Source organism: Sparus aurata, chromosome 19 (genome assembly GCF_900880675.1).
Source record: "Sparus aurata chromosome 19, fSpaAur1.1, whole genome shotgun sequence".
NCBI classification, from domain to species: domain Eukaryota; kingdom Metazoa; phylum Chordata; class Actinopteri; order Spariformes; family Sparidae; genus Sparus; species Sparus aurata.
Window position 1 is genome coordinate 16,155,925 of NC_044205.1, and position 25,212 is coordinate 16,181,136.

At 41.8% G+C, this 25,212-nt stretch overlaps 1 protein-coding gene across 2 annotated transcripts in view; it reads right to left on the minus strand.

Annotated features, from left to right (window-relative positions):
- The window catches only part of dok6 (docking protein 6), a 53,713-nt gene that overhangs the window by 25,719 nt on the left and 2,782 nt on the right, over positions 1–25,212 (minus strand). For both annotated transcript variants that reach the window (XM_030398919.1, XM_030398918.1), the window contains exon 2: positions 1,724–1,831. In XM_030398919.1, coding sequence (XP_030254779.1) covers positions 1,724–1,831 — 108 coding nt within the window. The remainder of the gene's footprint in view (positions 1–1,723; positions 1,832–25,212) is intronic.

Below are 25,212 nucleotides of genomic sequence, written 5' to 3' on the forward strand. Positions count from 1 at the left end.
GCAGCCATGTGGAAAAATCTAGTGTCAAAGTCCCCTATCATCTGCTGTTATCTCCTCTCATTACTCTAAAACACTGTTCACGGTGCTACTCCTTTAACATCATCTTCCCTCCACCATGATAATGTGCCATAATTGGAGTATTTCAAAGGGCTTAAGAGGTGGGGAGAGAGATATTATACTCTGGATTATTACTTTCAAAAGGGAGGGAAAGAGGCCCAGAGGAGGAGATAAAGTTGCAAAAATGTGTCTTAATGGATACTTAACTCCATCATCTGTGGCCAGTGGACAGAACTCTTTTTATATGGAGATGAACACAAGGCAGGAGTGTGTAGAGCAGCTGAGTTTAATACGCTCTCTTTTCTTAATACAATATAAAAACACCTACGCTGAGTATCTTTATCTTTTACAGTCAAATAAAAACATTCTCTCTGCTCCGTTTGAGACAACACATCTCCTGCCCGGCTCCTCGTTGTTTTTCTTTTTTTCGGTGGGCAACCGCTGGCGTCAGATTTTATCAGCTACAGCTAATTAATTCCACCAGTTGGCCAAATCGCAAAATGAAACCCTTGGCTGTCGTCTGACGAATGTGCCGTGCATGCTGATGTAGCTGTAGCATTTAGACTCGGCCAGAGACTGTTCCCGGGGGAGTGACACACCGGGTTTAATCTGCTTTTGGAATTCAAAAAGTCAAAGATGCACTTAACTGTTCATGATCCGTGCGGGACCGTGAACGTCGACTAGATCAGACTTCATTAATGTCAAACGGGAAAAAGGCTGGCTGGAAAAAGTCAGGGTGTTATCAAATCATTTAGAATAATACCTCAGACATTAAGATTGATTCTTATTTTAGGTCAAACAAATAATCGCAAAGAATTGATTGGAAATACAATCTTACTTTTTTACCAGGAGGTGAACGGGGCTGATGGTGGTGAGGTTACAGTGGAGAAGGCTGCAAAGCCAGTGACCACTGTTCAAGACTGTTTTTTAACATTTGTATACGCCAAACCACTGGATTTTTGAAATAAGACCACAGCATTTCAACATTTTAAAGCTTGACACCACTGGGTGTTACTGAGGAGACATTGGGACAAACAGGATCTTTTCCTAACCCTAACCTCAGTAGGTTTTGTGCCTAAACCGAACCAGAATATCGGGACATAAAATTGATACCTTAACCAAAGAAACATAAAATTGCATCATTAAGAAATGTAAAGTTTATATTAAGTTTATATTCTGGGGATTGGGTTGGATGGGATACGTCTTTGAAAATATATTTTTAAAGATGTTTTTAAGATCTTTTATTTATTACATACATAACAGTTCTGAAGTTATGACGTCTGTATACTGAGCTGCACAGTTATCTGTTGAAGTTAGCATGCTAACCAGCAAGCAGCAGCACATCTAAGCCCAAAGCTCCTGTGCTAGCAATGCAAACACCAACACTGCCCCTGTTTGTTTTAATTATGAATTTGTCCAGTTCTTATATACAGAACTTCACCCTCAAGATGTCCCCATGAGTCTGGGAAAAATTGACCGGCACATCTCATTATTTTCAGAGGTTTTATAGAAAATAAGTGGGATAATTATTTATATCGAATGGCAAAATGTTGACATATCCTTTTGCTGTACAGTATTCAATTTAAAAAGTTAATCAATAACAACAAACTGCATGAAAGTCCCATTGATCATATTGCAAAAAAATGTGTTTCAGTCGTGTGTTTACCTTGTGGAAGCTCCTGAAGTACGCTGCCTTCTCGTCTGGGTACTTCTCTAATCGTCGGGGTCCTTTACTGGAGGCCTTCTTGAACACCAGCCAACACCTCCGGAAAATCTGACAACAGAGAAGGATGGCAGCCCCCCCGTTAGTAAAACACAACTCTCCCGGAGCAAGGAGATACATTAAAGTACCAGGAGATACAGACAATGGCAAAACACAAACTGACTGTCCAGTCAGACAGGTCGATACCCACACAACCACAAAACAATAGACCAGGAGAAGTCGACCTGACATCATATTAACAGGACAGGAAAATCAACACCTGCGACACCAGAGCAGAAGGCAGAGAAATCAATGATAGATACTGACTTAGAATTCAAGCTTTAACCATCAAAATCTGGCAATTTGTTAAAGCAGTGAATGTTTTCTCACTGATCAAAATATTGATTAGCCACAAGGTTCATGTATGTCGTTTAGCAAGTACATACAACTGATTCTGTTTATGTACTTTAGCAGGACGAGGTCAGAATTTTAATTTTGTTCAAATATTTTTAGAGGAAGAAATGTGGCTTGAAGAGTAAAATATTTTTTGAATTTATTCACTTTTCTCAGTTAATAATTAATATCCTAAATTCTGGATATTTAATTGATTCTGTGGTTAATATATTCATCTATTTCTGAGTGAAGTGACTGGTTTATTTATCAGCCATAAGGCACATACGGGGGCTGCAACTGCAGGCATTAAACCGCATTTCAAAATACGGGCGTACACAAACAAATATTGTTCCAGAGTTTAAATCAGAGCAAGCGCTGAGCTTTTTTTTTTTTTCAAATTCACCAAATAACTTGTGTTCCCGAGAGCTTTGAACAAACTGCACTCAGCTCTCCAGGCTTAACAACTTTGTAACTTAGTTTCAACTTGGAGTTATGTGCTTCCATTTATGAGAGGGCTGCAGATCACACACTCCGCTTCTGGTTCCCGCCACACAAAGTGTGCGCCCACTCACACACACACATACAATGTTCTCTCTCTCTCTCTCTTTCTGGTGCAGACGACTACTGAACATTGTATTGATTGGTGGATCACAGTAGGGCCCATCCACCAGCTGAATCCAGGATGCTCTGTATCAGACTTCTTCAAGGTCAAATCATGAAAAAGGACACAAACTGCAAAAAACTTAAATGTCAAAAGAAATCTTTGACTGTTTAAATTCTACAGATATTCTGATGCCAGTTTACCTTCCACCAATTCCACCCTACCAATTTGGTGACCTAAACTTAATTTCACTGCATTTCGGGCGGTATTGAAGGCATTTCCGACACTCTCATCTGTAATGGAACAACCCATGTATGTGAAAACACAAAATGACTACAAAATACACAATTTCTTTGTTCTTATATTAGGTAGACAAAAAAAAAAAAAAAACATATATTGTGACAATCCTGTGTAAACCGTGTGGCGATCATTATTAACACCCTCAAGCTTGTGCATCCCTTTCATACAAGGCGAGTGCTAATGCCTGTAGCTCGGTCTGGGATCTCTGGGCTTCCTGAGACTTGGAATACCCCAAATAAGCTGTATGGGGCCATTTTATGTTTCTTTTTCAGTTCCTTGGGAGAATGCTGCAACTCTAGAGATCCAGAAACTTACAAAACTTCACCTAACTTTGCATCAGCACGGGGGTGAGTAGATTATGACTGGATTGTCCTTTTTGGGTGAACTTCTCCTTTAAGAAGTAAGAGAAACGTCTCACCCTAGAAAGCAACACTGCATTTTTTCCAAATCTGGAGATCTCTTTGGACAAAAAACAGTAAAAAGCTGTTATTTCTATTCTATCTGATCCAGTGTACCACCCCACAACTAATGTATAAGCACATGTGTAAACCGTTTGCAACACTTCCTCTTCACAATACCAGTGTCAAGGTGTAAAAACCCATTACAGACAGAACAGTGCAGCTGAGCAGCAGAGCAAAGTGTGATGGTCAATAGCTTATGAGTCCTATGTGGTTGCCTATCTTTAATAGTGGGACCCCTCTATTTCCTGGTGGAGACAGCCGCTATCACTCTGCCTGATGTATGATTGCCCTGGGCCACATGGTCGCGTTGGGGAACCATGGATGTACGATTAATTTGTTTACTCAGCTGGTGTACTTCATAAAAGGTCCACTGAGTTGAACGCGAGTTGAACTTGGCACTTTGCAGTAATTGACTAGAGTGGATCCCTAGGTCCTTATCGGTCTGCCTTGATGGGCCTCCATTCTAGTTAAGTGTTGCCCAGGCCCATTATAAACAGCAAACAACACAAAATAGTGCACTAGACACTCGCTAATGCACTGCGCATCACTCTCCCCACCCGCTATAAAATGCTTTAAAAGAACAAAGGCGCAATAAAATCTTACTCAAAACTGAGCATACTGTATTTATTTCCATAATAATGCCTGTTAAAATAAAACAAAACTGCAGCTTTAACAGAAACACAAGCATGAATGTGAATCCCTTTTGACAATGGCCATTATCACATTTGCGACTTTAAAACAGCAAAATTAAAAGGGCCTCAATTCCCCTTTGGGAGCTTGAATCAAAGCAATGCAGCCTGCTTGCCGCACACAAAGTAATTCACCCTAGGAGTGCTCAGATTAAGTAATTATACCAGCACAAAAGCAAGCTCAGTGAGATAGCTTGTGCATAATAAGAACTAGGGGGTATGAATGGAGAGGGCTTAATTTTGCCTGTTCCACACTTGTCAATGCTTTGTCAAGGCAGTCCTATTCTTGAGCTGCTGGTGGTTCTTATTCAGAGACACTCTTACACTGATTGTAATTATACAGACATGAAAGAGACTCTTAGCTGGTTTGGTGCAAGTCATTTAATGCCAGAACAGTGCAGGATACACTGTTTGGCACAAGAAAAAAAGCACAAAAAAAAACCAAGAGGACCATTCTGGTGACAATAAAATATTGAGTTTTTGCTTTGATGTGTCCTCTGATTACTATTGTGTCAAAGAAGTTCCTCCTCTGCCCAACGTGTGTCATATACCTTTGGTCACTTCACAAAGCAGGCAAAAATACACAGATATTGGAGAAGAAGTAACCAATCCATCAAGTAAACTACAAACAAAATTGAATTTGGCATGCATGTACAGCCAAAACTGCAGGCTAATGACCGAAAAGCAACTCTGTCTTCTGCTTTGATTGCTGCTGTGTATGGAGGTCGGACAGCTGACCTTGTTTCAACAACTTCTACAATTCTGATTGCCCCTGCAACTCAAGTTTTAACGCCTTTGAGACTTAGAGCTTTGATTTACTTCCATTTAGTTACTACAGCTTCTTGTTTGTTTGTTTCTTGCTCTTGGAAGTCATGTACTTTAATAATTACTCACAAGAACGCAGATAAATAAAGAGACTTTGGCGGTGACTTAGTCAATTTCATTGACATTTAGAAGTAGAACCCTGTAAATAGTATCCAACAACAGCCTGGGGAACTGTGGACTGGGCACTGATATTGGTGGTGGTCGTAAAAAGGGTGAAGTGGCAAAGCAACAAAACAGAAATTGGATACTTACTGAGAGGTGTAGATGGGAGAAAACATTTTCAAATTTTTATTTTTATTAGTGACATACTGCACGAGTCTTGAGGTTTTGTTCCTAGGTCAAGATGAAACCATGGTATTGGAAGTCTCATTTTCATGGATAGTTCCTCTCTGTAAACCTTCAAGTGTGTAATAGTTCAGTTTACCCTGCAAATCTACGTAAGCTTTAGTATTTTTGTGATATCCAGGCACTAAAATCAGTTGGTCCTGTGTTATCAAGAGACAATGCCACATAAAGTACTGTGTCATCGGTGTAAAATGTTGTGTTTCCTAAAGACTCAATCAATCTGTAGATTCAAAAGCTCTGAATTCTCGAGGAGCACAAAAACTGGCCCATGGACCATCTGGATCCAGCCCACAATGTCCTCAAAGAAAGAGAAAAAAGATCCACAAGAAATCAATGGAAGGCAGCATTATGTTGAGGCGAACGACTGTAATGAGTCTGCTTCCACAGTGGGGCGCTGTCGGCCCCAAGTTGACTCTTGCTCAATCATCTAAAGTGAGTTGCATTAGTGATTGTAGATAGAGACCTCAGTGAGAGAGAATGCTACAAAAAAGGGAGTTGACTATAGTGTCACAATTCTAACCAACAGTAAGCATAAAAACAGGCTATTTTGCCTACTACATCGTATCAAAAATTAAATTAAATGAAAATGTAAGTCTGTTTCACATTTGGTCCCAACTGTGATCCTTCTAAATACTCAGTATGGACTGATGTCTGCAGCTTTCCAAAAGGCCTGACTTGCAGTCTCAAAGTGTGGTTAATGTGTGAAAGGCTTGTCATTAAATCTTAGTCAGAGAGGCCGTCTCATCTGCACATACAGACACACACCCCGCTGAACACGTACCTGCTTAGAAACACTCACATAATTACCACCTTCTCAGTGCTTCTCCACAATGGCATTTGAAATAAAGCCTCGATAGCAGGTCTCTGAAAAAGAATAATTCATTCGATCCACTGGTGCTTTCAGTGAACAACAAAATTCAGCAGGTCAGGAGGATCACCAAAAAATGAGCCGACTTACATGGAGATTTAAAGAAGTTGTATTATTGTGTGTACTCATTTAAATTCTGGGAGGTGGGATGAACCCACAGGGCCACTGGAATCCAGACGAGATTGGGTCATTAAAATTTAACACTTCATTAACACAAAGTTAGAATGATTTATTAAAGAAAATATTTTTTTCAACACAAGTTGCCAACCATGATTGTGGGTGGTGTGTGTGTGTGTGTGCGTCTGTTTCTCTGTCCTCTTCATTAATAAGTAAACAGACCAAAAACAGAAATGAATGTGAGGAAAACAAATAAAAGGTCCTTTGCCTGCTCTAAAAAAAAACAGCTTCTATGTAAATTAATGCACCAATGCATTTTGAGATTTATTATCACATCTGCACCACCTTATTCCAACTTTCAATGACAAATGTATCAAATTGACCATGACCCTTTTAATGTGTATTTATTAATTGAAATTCCTATCTATTTTTGCTAAAGTGGGCGAAGTTGGGCTTGTAAATGATTCCTGTAGCAAATTATTCTGATGTCAGATGAAACAAAGGCTTCAGTTCTCATGCAATATTCTGAATCTGGAAAAGAGGGAGCTAATCTCATTATCCATGTATGCTCTCTTCCATGAAGAGCAGTGGAGGTGACATCATTTGTGGAAACTGGAGGACGTAGAAGGTTCCAGGAAAGAGTTGAATGCAAACTGTTGAGGAGAACCTGCATCGAGATCTGTGACTACAGCGACGACCAGTCAACACTGAAAGTGGCCGACTGAGTGGCCCAGCCGATGCCAAAATTTGAATGCCACTAAAAATATGTTCCGAGAAATTGCTTTAAAATTGGGTTCTCACTGGCACAACCCATCCAATTTGTCTGACATGGAGCAAATGTGTAAATTTGAATGGGAAGAATACCAAAACCTCCGAGAGCATGTTTTCATTTTGTAGCCATGTTGTATTTTTGTGCAGACTGTTAAAGTTGCAAAAATGTGAGAAATGCATTTTTTTGTTCAACCTGCAATACTAAGAAACAGAGACAAGTCAAAGGGGCTGAACACATTGTGCTAGATATGTATAAGATAGTCCTTTGGCTCTGAAATGCATCTCTGTAAAAAAAAACAACAAAAAAAACAAAAACAATGAGTGCCTCACCACCACACATAGCAAGGCGCTGTGTAAAACAGGCAGCAGCGAAGGCAACGAGCTGGAGAGAACATTTCAAGGGCAATCCCTCCACTTTTTAGGGAGGTCTGTGTGTGGCAAGGAAAACACTTCAGGAGGCACTTGGCAAGGTACAGCGAGTTCATCAACACCAGCTCCTCTACGACAACCACACTGAGACTGCTGTTGGAGGGGGCCGGAAAGAAGGATTAGAGCCAAAGTATGATCCCAGACAGACAGATGGAGGCAGACTGTCTGATGTGCTTTTGTACTCAAAAGGAAACAGAGAACACATCTGTACGTGGGGATGGGGGCGGAGATGGATTATTAGATGTGCAGCAAATCTCTTTTGAAAGATTTAGGGGTTGTTCGGACACCAGACTCACGACTGGGAAATGCCTCCAATACTGCCTACATTGCTGGAATCATTATTGGACTGAAGGCCAACTAGACATGTCTGTCTACACGGGAACTTTAATATCGGCTATCAAAGGCAATTCTGTAGTATTGCTTTTATTGCTGCAAAAGAAAAAAAAGGTGTATTGTTGTCAGCTCTGTCTCAGTGGAGGGCAGAGCTGTCAAGTTATATCCCATGTGTGTGTGTGTGTGTGTGTGTGTGTGTGTGTGTGTGTGTGTGTGTGTATATATATATATATATATATACATATATATATATATATATATATATATATATATATATATATATATATATATATATATATATATATATATATGACAAAATATGGACACGTTATATGAGCAAAAGGGAATCCCACACACGGCTGAGTGAGTCTGGGCTATTTCATAGCAACGAACCGTACACATTTGCAACTGCAGCACATCTTTTACTAGACTAGTAACCAACATATCGCCAACGCTGATATAGGCCAATGAAACATAACCAAGTAAAAATGAGCGTCACTGTGTCACATTAACATTTCTTATGTCTGTTACACTTCTGCAATTGGATAATGAAGTGTAATAGACATAATCGTGCATTGTTTTTAGATGCCAAGTCGGGCTACTTCTTGAGTTTTGCTGAGGATGCAAGTAAGATAATGCAAGTACATTCATTCAATCATTTTAAGTATGGAACATTGCAAATATGCTACGTTAAAAGTCGCCAGCAGTGTTACGGTGACAAAAAAAAATGTATACATCAAGGTTGATCGATGCATCGACATTTGTATTATGGTCACAGCGTAGCCCTCTGAATTGGAATTTAATCCAATTGTGAGGTGCTTAGAGGTATCTGTGTGCATGTAAAGTAACCTTGCATCACAGTGTGGTGACATTAAATGCAACAATAAATGCCTCAAAGGTTTATCTCAGGTTCCAGACACGTACTACTGCCAGACAAAAGAGAGAGCGACACCATGACTGAGAGGTCTGGTAGAAAATGTTGGAAGTCAGACCTCAGTAATGAGCCATCCTTGAAGCCTTAGTCATTTTCTGTAAGTGGCCTCCAACACAAAGTCCATTCACTTCACAGAGCATTATCAAACTTCTGCCATTATTAAAGAACTGTCTCGCCTCTCAATAAAATATGAGTCCTATTTCCCCCACAGGCAAAATCACTTGTCATTTGGATGAACCGAGGAACTGTCTAAAGACGTGAAAATGATTTCCAATGACAGCCTGCTTCAGGTAAATGACTAATCACACGGCGGAATAAAAATAGCCACCTGTTAGATTCTCAGCCGCTCCGGTGAATATTGAGGCACAATCGTAATACCTCTGAGGCACAGATGCATTTATTATTCCTGAGATATTTCATAAAAAAAGGGACAAATGTGGGATGGGTTTGTACCCTCTGGATGATTCTACGTCCTACAAACTATGATTCAAAGATGATTACTGGTGCACTTACTGGCATTACAAGACATGAGAGCACTTCAATCAAGGTAGCCCTGCAACACTCAGACGTGATGATAACAGACTGGATTTCACTGGTACTTGGCATGTCGAATACTCAGCCATGTTGTTACAGGATTCTGCAGAAAATAAATGAATTTTAACCTTTAAATCATAAGAAAAACAATCATCTGATATGTTTGTGTGTTTTTCTGTCAAAGTCCTCGCGGCAGTGCGGATGAAGTCTTCCACCTCATTCAGCTCTGCATAAGGTTTAATGTTCCCCTGGTGATAATGACGCCTGATGGACTATGACAGAGCAGGCCCAGCAATATCAGCTCCTGGTGCCGGCAATCAATTTCAGACGGCAGCGGGGCCTGTGCCACGGTGTCCATCTTTATAATTTGATTTGTTATCAGGTCGGACAGTTGTTACAGCAATCATTGTGGCGATCACTCCGCCAGCCCCGACCCCGGCCTCCCCTCCCCAAGTCCTCCAATGACTGCTCCAGCATTTCAACAATTCCCTGCCAAATGCGTCGACTACAAAAAGTTTGTCTTAATTGCACCGCTGCTCCCTCTGTCACTCAATTCCCTGCCCGCCGGCTGTCACCTTTGACTTGATACATAATTCTCTTCCCACCCCAACCTTCTTCCTCCCCATGTACTGAGATATATTTCCCGCCGCATATAAAATGTAAGGACATCCCATAATTTCATAATTCGCCCCTGACTACAGCTGTTGGCAGGGTGGCGAGCCAGCCGCGCCCCAGTTAATCATAGATTACTTTATCTGGGCCATTCCAAATCCTCATGTGTAATGCAGTGCTACCTCAGCAGCAAGTAATCACTGCCCCCCACCCCATCCCAAACACACACACACACACACACACACTCCTGACTTTCTCTCCAGGGCTGAGTCGTCTCCGTCTCTGCTCGTGCCCTTCTGTCATTCACCCTCGCCTTCTAAATTTCTCCTTCTCCCATTCCTCATCTCTTTCTTGTGTCTATGCTTGATTGGACATTCTCATCAAACATTCATGAGCCAAACTGGTCCCGAAATGTAATATCATAGTATTAGTAACCCTTGTTTTCTCGTGTTAAGGCCCCGGCTGTGACTGGGGTGGCATCGCACAGGCAGTATTCATAGCTGGAAACTGGATCCTGGTCACAATATGGCATGAAATAAGAAGGACAACAGGTTCCAGCCAATTCCTGTCCCCCACAAAAGCAATGAGTCCGTCTGCCCAATGCGACAGACTGCAAGGGCAGGTGGAAATAAAATGACCATGTAACAGACGGAAATAAAAGAGGGCCAGAGATTGGGAGGAAGCCAGGAGGACTGATATATATATATATAAGAAAGCACGAATGAAAAAAAGAAACGAGAGATGTCCTGAATACCATTTTTGGGGCTTCGAGGCTTCAATGAGATTTACCTGCAAATATCTGAACTGTCAACATTTTGAAAGGGGAAGGGGCCCTTTACTGCAGTATCATTATTACAAATGAGGACAGGAGGGGCAACATTGGCCAGTGTCCCTCCTTCGAAAGTCAACTTGATGGGCGAGCAAGTGAGCTTTGTGAAATTGCGTGCATGGAGGTTCGAGTTTGCCCTGGTCACAGGGGATATAGTAAGGAGGTGATTTACAACAGCTCTGACCAAGACTATGACTCAGTGGGCAGCAGTGGGTGAAGACCGCGTCTAAAGCCGGAATATTTTTACATCTAATTGATGTAAACTACTACTGATCAAATTACAGCTGATTGTGCGAAGACAAACCAAGACTGTTTTGGTGAGTTTTATTTTGCTTATGCCGAGTTTGAATGAAGTGTGTTTTCCCAATTTCTCGATTCTCGAATTTGTGGAATTACAAAGCAGGAGCTGGCTGGTTAGTATGATAACTTCAGCTGACATCTCGGCATCGCATGGACGTCTTTGACACAACATCAATACTGTTGTTTTTTTCAAACTGATTGTATTTTTTAACATTTTCCTGAATATTTTAATGTAGAATTCCAGTCATATCTCACAACTAGCTCCTTTAAAAGAAGGGCTAGAGAGGTGGAATTGACCATGAGATGGTGAGAGCATCTGTTAAAAGTTTCGGAAGTCGCAATGATATATTATGCTTTTAAGTAGGACTAAGTCAGGACATTGAGAATAGATCTACCTTACCTACTTTTTGCTGTATTATTCATAAGAATCCCTCCTCCCCTTATCCTAACAACATAAACACGGCTGTTTCTCAAACCATGAAAAGCTACAAGCAGAGTCTCTTTGTGCCGCCCCTGCTTCCAAATCTCATGCAAATAACACTGCAGAGAGCTGGGACAAGTTTTCCTACTGTTGTGTCTTATTACTGTGGGGGAGACAAGGGAGATGTTTGACCCACGCTGGGCGGCGCAGCCTTGTGCAGGGAAACATTAGTTTAAATGTCACATCGGATCAGACCACCATTTCTTCTGTAGATGAGCAGGTTTTTTTTAAGCACGGCACAAAAATAGCAGCCAGATTATTCTGAAGGAGATGTAGGTCAATATTAAAGTTTCTCTCTCAGGTGTGACGGAGGGGAAAGGAGCGAGGGGGGATTTGTTTTTCATGGTGTAAACCGGATGACATATTGCTCGTGTCATCTTAAGACTATGGCTTCACTAGCATCCACCCTGTTGTACTGGGCATGGAGTCAAACTGGCAAAGGCAAGGAGAAGAGAGGACAAAGGATTGAACCGCAATCATAATCCCATAATCTACCAAAAAAAATGTATAATGTTGCCTACTTGAGCACGGTGAAAGTTATTCCGTCGTATATTTTAACCACTATTGATTCCGGTGACACTGAGGTTGGCGAGGACTTGGCGTGCACGTGTAAAACATTTTTACGAGGGGGCAATTTTTGCTTCAAGTCGTCATTATGACAACTGCCTGCTCTTTAAACCATCCGTCATCCAAACCTCTTTATGTACTCCGGCTTTAGTCAGCAATCCTCTGCAAACACACATACCAACACACATACACGCGAACGGAGCAATTTCCATTTAATCCATGTACAAGGCTGAAGCGTTCACAGACAATAACCACGCAGACAAAGAAGGATTTGACGATGGCAGAATACCCTCGCTGACAAGCAATACTGAGGCCACAGCAGACAGGAAGCAACAATACAGAGCAGCGTTGTTCTTTATAAGACTGGAATGAGTTGTCCAGTCAAGCTGAATGTTAAACTGAGGCAAATCCATAAATGAAGAGCAATGTGGCACGAAAAGCACAAACTCCATTCAGCGAAGCCTTCTTTTTCACTGTTTTTGTGCTCGCTGACACCGCCGGCTTCCAGCAAAATTAGCATCTAGGCCAACAGGTGAGGGGGCTCTCACATAAAAACCAAATCCAGCCGTCTCAGAAGTGACCGACCAGCCTCTGTGGGAAAAGAATATAAAGTGCGAGGATGAAAGGGGCTCTGATGCAACTCCATCAATCGACTAGCTTAATTACCATTTGCCGACCACTTGATTATCATATCAACAAAGACTCTGAAATCGAACGAGGCGCAGACCACCGCACGGTGCTCTGACAAATGTTTTGCAATGTTTAGCAGGGATATTATGAAACGCAGAGTGTTTTCCAGGACACTTTGTGCAAGCGCTTGTTATTTGAATTTCATCAGAAGCCCTAAAAGCAGTAATCCTCATACATTGGTGCCCCCCCCCCCCCTTCTCACACAGCCCGAGGATTAATTCTGAAGAGGTACACGCTCACTGATGTTTGGGCTGCTCCTCTGATACGGTTAGCTGGGAAGGCGGCGGGCTCTGTGTCTGCGACGGCTCTTCCCCCCTCGCAACCAGAGAGCGAGAGATTTTCGGGCTCGCTGGAACTAACTTGACTCAGGCACATGTCGGGTCTGCGAATCAAAGAGGACGCCGGGGGAATGTGCTGCACTTCTACACCAGAGATCTGATGGAGTCGGTCATATTGTCTTTGTCTCATTTCCTCCAAAAGAACACACTCCCTTGGAATAAGTGGGCTGTGATTCTGTGTCACCGTGTGTGTCTCAGCATGAAATCATTGAGGAATGCAATTATCACTTTCGCCCGACAGACATTTCTCTGAAATGTGAGCGAATAACTGGGAACATAAGAGGGGAGCGAAGGGGGGAGTGAGTGTTAACCCTACTGTGTGCTCTCGATTCCAAACTTCCTTTTGTTAAATAAGATAATCTGCCGGCACGCTTAAGATTCATGACGGGTCAAAAGTTTACCATACTAACTCCTCTTTCTTCAATTATGTATCTCACTCCAGCACTGTGTCCAATAACCTCATGTTTTCAATTGTTTTATGACTCTTAAGAGCCATTATTTCCTCCATGATGACCTTTAAATGATCCGCTCAAAGTGCCACTGCCAAGGCTACTATTGTGTGTGCTCCATTTCCCTTGGCAGGCCTTATCCAAAATTCATTCCCTGAACAATAATTCTCAGGGAAATATTAAAAGCTGTTTAATAGGAAAGGGAATCGGATTGCCTCGGCCTACACTTGAGGTCACTTCGGCTCATTAGAACGGATTTTCAAAAGGCGTGCGGCTTCTTGCGTGCAACTTGAGCGAGTCAGCCGCAGCGAGCCGGGCAGGTACCAAACTGTCACCCCGGTGTTCAGTCAGAGGTAAACTGTCACCTCCTTACTATTAAAAGAACTCCCCTGAGGGGAAAAGCAGGAGGGGGGAGGAGAACGGAGTGCACAAACTCATCTCCAAACAACAAAGAAACAAACACAGACGAGTGACTGCTTTTTAAAAAACATTTCTACTCACACATGACGCCAAGGTCAAGGTTTTTTAAGCACCACATTAATAATACAGGGCCTAACAATTAAACAGCCTTGTTTAGCCGACAGCTTGGGCAAATTTACATTATTCAATAAGGCCATTTGCTTGCATTTTAAGCAGATCAGGTGTATTATTATATTATTTTTTCCCGGCAAGGCTGTAATAATGTTTACCCATGCGCCGCTTTGAGTGAATTAAGAACACAGACACAAAGACAAGCCCCTTAACACACATAGACACGCAGCTGAGGCTATCTTTGGCTGCATACTGTACTCAATGTGCTTGGCAAGCAGGCTGATGAAAGGTAACAGCGGGAGAGGAACTCATTATGGTTTGTGATTCAAATATAAAAAGGTAGGCGGGAATTTTTATTTTCCAAGGCTAACTTCATCTAGTTCCCTTTCTGAAGCAGGGGTTTTCAAATCGGAATGATCACGTAATGACTCAATTGAATCTAGGAACAGTTTGAGAGGGATGACTTTTATAATAAGACCGTACATGCTGATAGCGTCATCTGAGGGAATCTCTGATGGATCCTTTAGTCCCAAATTTAATGGCCACACAAACACACACACACACACACACACACACACACACACACAGAGTGAAAGTGAGCTTAGCTGCAGAGTAGAGCCCCGAGGGCTGGTCTGCTGATTAATGAGGGGAGGAAGGTGAAGAGAGGAGGATGATGCAGAAGTGTTAATGGAGCTCTGATAGATTCCTCCAGGCCTGGTGTTTTATAGGTGAGTCTCCAGAGTATCTGCACAATGTAGCACCACAGTACCACAGAGGACTCAAGCCTGAGCCCTGCGTGGGAGGTGAAATATGTGGATCAGATGGACGAGTACGGAGAAAAATACGCTCATCTTCTGAAATTACACTGGCTGGGAGAAGAAGTTCATTAGTTCATCTCCAAAAATAAAAGTTCTGAATCACCTTACAACAGCAACCATGACAGGATAAAGAACCAATTCCTTTCGCTAACTTTTTTAAAGAACTTTATCTCACCAATACAGCAAAGATTCTCTCGTGAAACACTACTTAGAGAAGGGGATAACCCACTTCGTGACAACAGTGACGGCACCCGGAGCAATCGCACAAGAACATCCAATTTGTTCATGACTGTCACATCACCAAAATGTGATATTTAACTGCTTGAATAAATACTCAACTGTCTCTCCTCAGTTCATTGTGCGAGAAGCAGGTGGAGGAAAATATCGGTAAAGACTGCATTGAGTGTGTCAGTCGTTTCTAAATGATTACTCACTGACATCAAAGAATGTAAATACAAGACTAAAAAGTTTGCATTTTTTATTCGTATGGGCTAAAATAGAAAATGTATCTATACTTTATTTGGTGCCCCCTGATATGATTGTTGGCCACGCCCCATCCATGAGTTGACCTGGTGACTGTATGTCTGATATGAACTTTTCTTTTAGCTCTACTTTTGTTCTCCGCCACCTATTGAAGGACATGTTTTGCTCTTTATCTGTTCAATACTATAACATTTATACTACAACTAAATACATTTATAACAACATAACTTTGCCTTTCTGTTAAGTATGGCTTGGTGGGTAGCGGTAGATGAGCGCAAAACATTAAAGTTGCAAGTTGTAAAACCAGCACAATGAGCCAAAAGTCACAAAGCTCCATAGAGCAGAGAGGAACTACAGATGTCGGTTTATAATTCTGCCCTAACCAACAGGGTATTCTGGTACTTTGCTCTCTCTGTATTAATAAAATGTTATTTCGGTTGGAAAAAATCCCCAAATACGACCGATACTGTGGGAGGGAGTGTAATACTCGGAAGCAGGTTTTACTCATGGACTGCCAGACTAAAATGAAGAAACTGCTTTAATATCAGCACAGTATTGGACTTTATAAAATAAAAATGAATAACTGTCATAGGGGGCATTAATAACAAGCAATAGAGGGCAGCATTACACTGTTGCAGCATCTAGTCTGCCTGAACCGAAGAAGAAGAAAAAAAGGCATTGTTAGGTTGTTGCTGTTACAACAGTGTTGGCATACTGTAATATTCCCCGATAACTAGTATGCCATTCACACTAGTGGTTTCATGCTTTGGACACTAAAATATCTCGCACACCGTTTTAGCGTACTAAAGATCATGTTGGCGAGGACATTAGGATGCAACCAGTTGCTGGGTTCGGGCTAACGTTAGCAATAATGATAAGACGAGTCATCCAAAACGGTGAAAAATAAACCCCCAGCTATCTTCAAAGACATCTACTCCAACAAGCAAACTAATGACATAAGGATCAGGTTAGATGTGTTGTCCTGGTCACCTCTGTATTTAACATGGAAAGATACTCAGCGCTCCCATTGTAATTCAGTCGGTACCCTTAAAAGAAGACCTCCTTTCGTAAAGAAATGATCTTGTGGTCATTCATTATTAGAAAAAGTGTTGATAAAGGTGCTTTGAATTATGTGTTCCGATACGTCCTCTCCACAAATTTACAAAATAGAACGACTAAAAGCTGTGAAAATGCAACAAAAAGGGGCAGAAATGAAAATGCAGTTGGTTATATGGCTGTACTATCTACTTTCGCTTAAACTCATGGTGTTGAATCACATCTGTTGTCAGGGTGCATGGTCTGGGGGGATTGGAAAGATTAAATAGCCATGAACAGAGTCCTCTTCTACTGAGCTGTGACTTCTCCCCCAATGGGATTAGAGAACTTTGCACTTTACAAAGCAGCTCATCAGAAAACATCGGGGACACAAAGCTGTTATGGACAGTGCGAGCTCGGTGTAACATGTGTTTGCGGACAGATTTTCGGCCAGAGAGACAGAAGCAATGGAGAAAAAGGCGGCGGGCTCTGAAAGGAGAATCCCTTCTGGTATTTTAGGAAGCGTGACTCTGAGTGAGGGCAGGAAAGAGTGTTGATGTAACGGACCATTATAAGCGACCGGTCTTTTTATGGCGCATTACCTAATCAATTTAGTTTTCAGGGATTACTAACTACTAATAACAACATTTGTCCCTGTTCACAACAAGAAGCTTTTTGGATAATTAGGAACAACGGGAATCAATGATGTGAAATGTTCAAGTGGGGTCCGGGCAGAGATTTATTTATGAAAGCGACTATATAATAGAGCCGCATTTTTCACCGTGAATAACGACTGTTGGGCTGTTGTTCCCATATCCTGCTGGAGATGCAATTCATCAGGGCCAATAAGAGCCGGTAATTTGTCTTCGGGTCTTTGTCTGATGGAGGAAGCTGATGAAAAACCAGAGGAAATGACCACACAATGTATAGCCTTGCATATCTGTGAATTAATGTGTCGCGTCCAAAAGCATCTATCACAAGGAGGGCTGAAAGTAGGCTACATGCAGCCACAAGGCACAAATACAAGCATAAACAATACTAGGCATATTAGATCTCCCCTATCTGCTGCAGTTTTCAATCTGGCGATCACGAAGATGGAGTAGAGAACACGGGCTAATTCTGGCCAGTGGATGTAAGGATCTAATGATTTGCTAATTGATATAATCTGATTTCTTTGCTCGAGCCCGCTCACATTCATCCATGTTGTTTTGAAAGTCTCAATTGCTACAAGTCTACCATAGCTGACTGTGTCTTTTTCTACGCTCCACTGACGAGTACAGTTCCTGGGGTGGAAAAAATCTCCTGACATCCAGCATTCTGGACGGCCTGTCATTGTTAATAGTGAGTGCATGGAAGTGGCAAGATCCTATCTTAAACGGCTGTGCCATCTTGGACAATAGACACATTGTTCTCTGCTTCTTTGCCTCGGCTTTGGTGGGTGCTTGTGCGCCAACAAGGGGAGGGGGGAATACCCACACACCATTACAATACACTCTGTCCACGTAAAGGCCACTGGTCACTGAACACAAACGGCCACTTGTAGGTCAGAAACAGCTGAGTGAGACAAAAGAGGGGGAAAAAAACAATTAATAACCGTTTTTATCTGCAGACAGAAATGGGAGGCGAGCACCACCGGGTCCAGAAAAGTACTTTAAGAGCAATAACTCTTGATTTTGTTCTCATGTTTAATAGCGAGAAAAATGCTTTATTTGCACCATTAATGTCTTTATCAGCGTCCAATGTAAACTGCAAGCCTCGCTTCACACTCAGGTATTAAAGGTGTCCAAGGTTTATCTCTTTTTATTCTTTCTTTCCCAAGATATAAAAAGTTTATAAATAGTTGGAATCCAAGTTGAGGCCTCCTTACTGAAAAGTTCATATGTGAAATACTGGCTTTTGTTCAGTGGAAGATTCACTAAAATAGCAAACACTGAAAAGAATCAGAAGTCTTGAATGTTGTTTGCTAATTGCTGCCTGAAAATAGGTCTGCAACTAACAATCACTACAGCCACCAAGGAGGTCATGTTTTGTCCATTTGTTGATTAGTTGGTTGGTTGGTTTGTCAGCAGTATTACAAAAAAAACACTACACATGGATTTCCACAAAACTTGGATAATGGATGGACACCATTAACTTTTGGTGCTGATCCAGGAATCTTTTCTCCCTTTTCTTCTTAACTCCCTATGAAGTGGAAGGCGGAGTGTGATTTTAGTGTTTCCAGTAAAAAAAAAAAACAGTCAGACCGTGATGAACTTGTAATGATATAGATTGATATTAATAGCAATAGCAGTATGCATTAGCAACTACACGTCAAATTAGCCGACTCCCCCCCTTTTCATCCAAGGCAGTTCGGAGACAGTGCCTGTTCTTGAACCAGTTCTTTGCGTTTCGAGAGCCAAAAAACTGTCAGGAACAGTCAGGAAAACTGGCTCCTAAACATTGTGACCAAGGTCCAACTAAAACTGCCTATGACTGCCATTTTAAAACCAGAGCTAGTGTGGCACATTCTGATCCACAGGGGGATAAACAAAAGATTTTCACTATGGACGCCAAACCGACAGTGGTCGAGGACCTTTCATGCAGCATCTGAGACTACGAAAGCTAATGTGAAAACAGGGAATACAGTACCAAGTTGGTTTGGTTTCCAGGTGTGAGTCGTGGCAACCAGGGGCCCAACATCAGTCAGCTGATCGGACTGTAACTCCGATCAGTAACTGTCGAACAGCAGCTTTACTCTGCAAACCACTTCGGAACCGGATCCGTGGTCATAAAACTGCCCACTGTTGGTCTTAAAATTTCTGTCTGGCCAAAACACAGGCCATGTTCACTTGGAGCCCGGTGCAGTTTACTGCTGTTAGAGGTTAATTTAGCAACAAGTAAAGCCACCTTCGCCCCAGCTGCCTCTTTATGACATAAAAACTGTACCACTCGGTCTCTGCTTGAAGTTGAAGATTGATTTAAGGGTGGATGACATGGTGTATTTGGCTGATTATGGTTTACGTAACACGTGACATTTTGTTTAACAGGAAGAAGACATGACTGGATTTTGACAAAAAAAGCATTTCAGCATGACTATTATATTGTTTTTCTTTTTATCAAACTATTATGTTTTTAACAACACAACGGAGACTATGAGTCATTCTGCATAGTTCTGTTTTCCTAGAGTTTGGTTAATCTTAAATGATTAAATACATTCAACTGACTTTTTCTTCAGCTGTTGTAGTTGAGTACTTCATTTCATCCCAAATATAGCACTGACGTGAAGTAACATGAATTTCACATTTATGTCATGAGTAAACAGTCATAATTAGTGCCTAACCACAGAGCCAGTGTAGCTGTTAGGAGTGTTACACCATGTAATTACACGTGTTCAGTCATAATAAATTACCAGTATTCTTTATAGTCAGTGTCTGCTGTAGATTAAACCTTCTGATTCACATTAAACTTCCCTCGAATCTTCCAACAAGACACGATGTGGAAGGAATTCAATAAGTACTGAGTTACAGTGGTTGTCACTTGTTTGTTTCACTCCTTAAATTACAGCTGGGATATTTCCCCCAAAACAAACTGTATGCATGCCTGAGACTGTGAAATGCTTCACTCGTAAAAAAGTAATTTAAAAACCCCAAATCACTTCTGTAAATCTATAAACAGGAGTAACCCATCTTTTTTGCAAATGATATACTTGTGTTTGGATGATGAATAACTTAAACTCTCTGTCTGCAGCCGCGATTATTGGTTTTACTGATTATTTGTTTACATCCTCACTTTCGGCTGATTGTATTTTCAATCCTCCTCATTCTGGACCAGGCGTAATGTATTTTTAATGTGTTTTCTGCTTTGACATTTTCTGGTTGACCAAGGATCTCTCATACAGTAACTGCTCTTGGATAGCAGCGGAGTAAAACTTTGTCCCCTTCAATTGTATTTGTGCTATTATGAATTTTATTAGCATCTTATTATGCATGATGTGTCTATTTTCAAGATCTAAGTTAGCTTGTTGGTTATAATCTTTTTTGACCGTGACTTTAAAGTAGATCAGGCAAAAGTTAGACCGGTGTGCGGAGTCCAGCACAATGAAGGTTAAGCTGAATTTAAGATGCCTAACACCACCTCAGAATCTCTAAAATTATGCTTTTTTAAAGATCAACCCAGCTCACCCAGTGAAGTTTCAAAATATCAATGTTGAGCTGGAAGGGGAATTTGGGGATTTGATCTACTGTTGAACACCAAAACACTCTGAGAGTGTACAGGTACTATAAGGTAGCAAAAAGACTGCCATCGTATATTTAAAGCAGCTATAACCAACATCTTCATAATGACGTTTGAGCAAATGACTTTGTGTGATGCCAACGGGGAATTCTCACCGAACAATGCCGTTACTGTATGGAAGCTGGCCAAACAGTGGACAATGTTAGCAACGAGCTAACGGAGCAGTTATCAGCAAAGGGGCTAAATATTTCACTGAGTGCATAGTTAGCCGACTCCAAATGAGCGCTTGCGTTCGTCTGTATCTGCTGTGTGTATCAAAAGGCAGCTGTATGCTGACACATTAGCATCTCAGCATTCAATTAGAGTTGTGTTTGTGTCCACCTGATGAATGTAAGTCCAGCATTTCTTCTCCTTCAAAGGGATAGCACACTAATATATATTTTTTCCTCTAACCTGTTGTGCTATTTATCCACCTAGATCGTCTTGGTATGAGAGACTGGCTGTCGAAACACATTTTTAAAACTCAACAGATACGTCTCTTTCCAAATATCAAGACTCTGTTACTCAATATAACCATTAGACCTTGTTGTGACCAGTTTCCCCCATGAACCATTTTCTTTTTTTACCGAACTACAAGTGGCAAGGTAACTAAGCTAACTAAGCTCGCTTACACTGCAGTTGAGCTAGAGAGGATGGCATCAACCTGGATGAGCCTCTCTTTCACATGTTAATGCACGCCTCCTTCTTGTGAGGTGATACCATTTTTTTTTTGTGTGTGTGGGGGGGTGCTTTGAGCACCACAAGCACAAGTGCCATCTAGAGCCAATATATTTGCGAGAAACATACATCTCTATGGCTGATACCTCCAAAACTCCCACCAAAACATTATTATTAACAATTCGGGTAAGAATAAAATGATATGCTTTTGATTTTGTGGCGAACGTTCCCTTTAAGCTCTAATTATGGTCTCTACCAACTGCTTAGTGGCTAAATCTTTCATTTTCTTCACCATCTAAATGCTGTCGCCATCTCCCTGCTGTTGGGTGCAAAGGTGTTTTGTTTTAGTTTAGTTTTTTTTTTACAGCTTTTTCCGTAAACAGCTGCCTGCTGTGTCTGAAAACAACACTAGAGAGCAGCGAGAGCGAACCAAAATAGTCAAATTAAAGCATAAACAACCATAACAATAAGACTCCCGGGATAAATCTTTGTTTGTCACCATACGTGGGCCTTTTTTTCCCCGCATCTGTGTACTCATGCTATGGATTAAACAATGCTAATTAGAGCCCCCATTAAATATCTGATGATCTCTCGTTTGCTTGTGCGGGAGACAAGTTAATGTAGAGTTAATTGCAGGTTCTCTGGGGGTGAAAATATTGTGCCGCAACTCGGGGGGGGGAACGGGGGAAATTAAAAAAAAATCTTATCTAAGTGTGAAAGCCTACGTGCGAAGTGCTCTGCATTCTCTTAAAATATTACACATCTACCTCTGGGCCAACATCTCATCTACAGCTCCTTTGAAGTGTCAAAACATGTTTGTGAATGGAGAGGCTGAATGGCAGGCCGAGCTCACCCGCAGCAAACTTAAATTGACCATTTTTTTTGTTAAGGCGCGGAGAGAAGTCAGACAGACAGTGGAGGGGCGAGGGAGGGAGGGAGGGACAGGTTGGAAATATTCAACGGCTGACCTTTTTCTATTTACCACGGCGATCTTTAACCTGGGAAACACGCACCTGAGACAGAGGACCGACAGCGGATTGCTCAAAGGTTGCGCTATTCAGCTCGTCAAAAGGGAGTCCATCGCGCCGATGCCGTCACCGAGAGGGAGGAAGAAAACGACTACAATCTCCCCCGCTATTTCTTAGACACTTGCGAGAGTTTATGCTTGTTCTCAAGTCTCTTGTTTTTTGGCCCCTTTGGCTTGTCTTCATATCGCAAAAAAAATAAAAAAATAAAAAAAAATTACTGTATGGTACAAAGCCACAGGATTAAAATTAATTGAGAATCCACACACTGTTCTCTGGCAGCAGCGGATTGTTTACTTGTTTGTCGGGTGCATGTGTGTGCCAGTTCTTCGATTGTTGAACCAAGCCGAGTTTGTGTGTCTGCGTGTGTGCCTTTTGCGCTGTATCGTGGGGGGGGGCATAGCCTGTTGGGGGTTATGGAGGGTGCAGCGCTGGGGTGATGAATAGGATGCTTTTGTGCTCAGTCTCTCAGCTGTCTGCGAACCCCGCGAAGGAGAGAAAAGGTGAGAGAGAAGGGGGCATGAGGTGAGGGAGATAGCCAGATAAAGGGGGAAGAAAAGATAAAATTGGGGAGGAGAGATGAGAGAGACACTGTGAAGCTGGGGGAGTACAGGTGAGACGCCGGGGGGAGGGGAGGGGAGAACGTGAGGTGAGAGAACGGGTAGAGAGGTGAGGAAGAGGAGGGGAATGTGAGAAAACGAAAGGGGAGACTACTTGTGCATTCAAGAACACTGCACCGTTGTCTCCGCGGCCAACAAAGAGACAAAGAAGTTGGCTAATGTAGGAAATCGTTGCCATTCATGTCGGCGGAGGAGGAAAACAAATGTCCCGGGAAAACGAAAAAAAGAAAAGAAAAGAAAAACAGAGGAGAAAGTGCGCCGGTTGGTAATTTTGATCACTCGGCAGAACGCGGACCTGACCTCCGTGGCCTCAACCTTCACACATGACGGGGTTTGGAAATGAGCCAATCACCACTGACGGATGCTGATGAGTTGAGCCACAGCCCGTTGGTGCTGTCGGTGTCGGTGTGGCCGCTTTAATCGTATAAAAAGAGAGCCATTACGACTGTACGGCCTTCTAATGAAAAATAATGCAGAACGCAGTTTTAAAAAGGCGGCGGCGTTACAATGGAGACTGAGGCGGGAGCGTTAGAAGGTTAACTGTGATGCAAAGTCTTGATATGTGATATTTGAGAGACCTTTAAAGCGCCACAGAAAAAAATACATTAAAAAGTCATCACATGAGGAGGAAAACAGCCGGGACCTTTCTGGCCAACAAAAGTCCGGATGAGGCGGCACATCCAGCTGCTCTGACAGGCACGTCCAGGCTCAGACGTTAGCACCGCTTTTGGTATCAATTAAAACGTGTCTGTGGGACTGAATATCTAAAAGCTGGCATTTAAAGCTGAAACAATTTAGTCAATTAACAAAAAATCAGCAATTATTCTAGTCTAGTCTAGTTTCCAAGATAAACAATGTCTGGATCCAGCTTCTCAAGCGAGGGGATTTTTTGCTCCTTCTCCCCTCGCTGTAAACAGAATATCTCTGGGTTATTATACTGCTCATGCTCAAAACAACTGGTCGCGTGGGGCTTTAGGAAACTGTGAGCGGCGGAAAAAAGCGTGATTCCTCGCTGTTTTCAGTCGTTTTTATCAAGCAAACAACGAATCAATCAACAAGAGAATCCGAAGAATCACGGGGAAATGAGAGGGAATGGTTAGTTGCGGCTCCACTGGCACCAAATGTTTGCACAGATTTGTGATCTTGTTTGCGCGTCCCCCTTCGAGGAGACGTTTTTTTTTTGTTTTGAATCGCAAACACATTTTGCCAGTTTCAGACAGCTTTTTTTTTTTGTGGAGGCTGCCTGGGTTTTACACTGGTTCTTAGGGCCGAACAGGTTAGCGAGCACGTTGATTTGTAGTTTGATGGTAAATTAACCGCAGCAACTCTGGTGATCGGTTTCAAAAATGCAAAATAAATGCCTAAAAAAGAGTAGATTCCTGCTCGTCACATTTGAAGATTTGCCTGGTACGAGATGAATGTTTCATGTAGTCGGAGGCATCGCTCTCTTTGGATGCCGGGAGGACTCTTTAATTCTCCCTTCACACATTCGAGCAGCTGCGATGACGGGCATGGCGCTGGCAAATCAACGTATTCTCAAAGACTGGAAGATACCGACTAGTTTTAGTCATGCACGCGGTGAAGCTGCGAGTTCGGATTTATATATGGATCTGGTCTTTTCTTTTCTCGATTGTGTGATTGATAGTTGTATCTGACAACTACACATGGATGACACGTACTTCCAGGAGTTTATATATACTTCAGATGAGCTTCGCATTGGTTATTCAGATTCCTCCACCTGCATGTGTTTGTGTAGAAGGTCATGTGGGAAGCAGAGTATGTTTAAGCTGTGCTTTGGGTATTGATGTATGTGTGGTTTATAGGTTATCTTCAAAATTAATGGTTTATTATTCTTGGAATACTGCAATGTTTTTTGGGGGGATAAAACAAAGAATTTAAAGGTGTCAGACTCGGTTTTGGGAACATTTAGTAGATTAAACATTTAAATAATGAATTGAAAAAGCTAATCAAAAGATTTATAATGATTAAACTGGGAAAGGGAAAGAGGAATTGGTAGAAAAAAGTTGTCTGTCTTTTTTTTGGATCTTGTTATACCAGTTATGAAACGCCTGTCCGAGGGTGTTGAAACTCGAAGCAGCAAAGACTGGTCGAGTGAAAGAAAATTAACTGTCAACTATTTTGATAA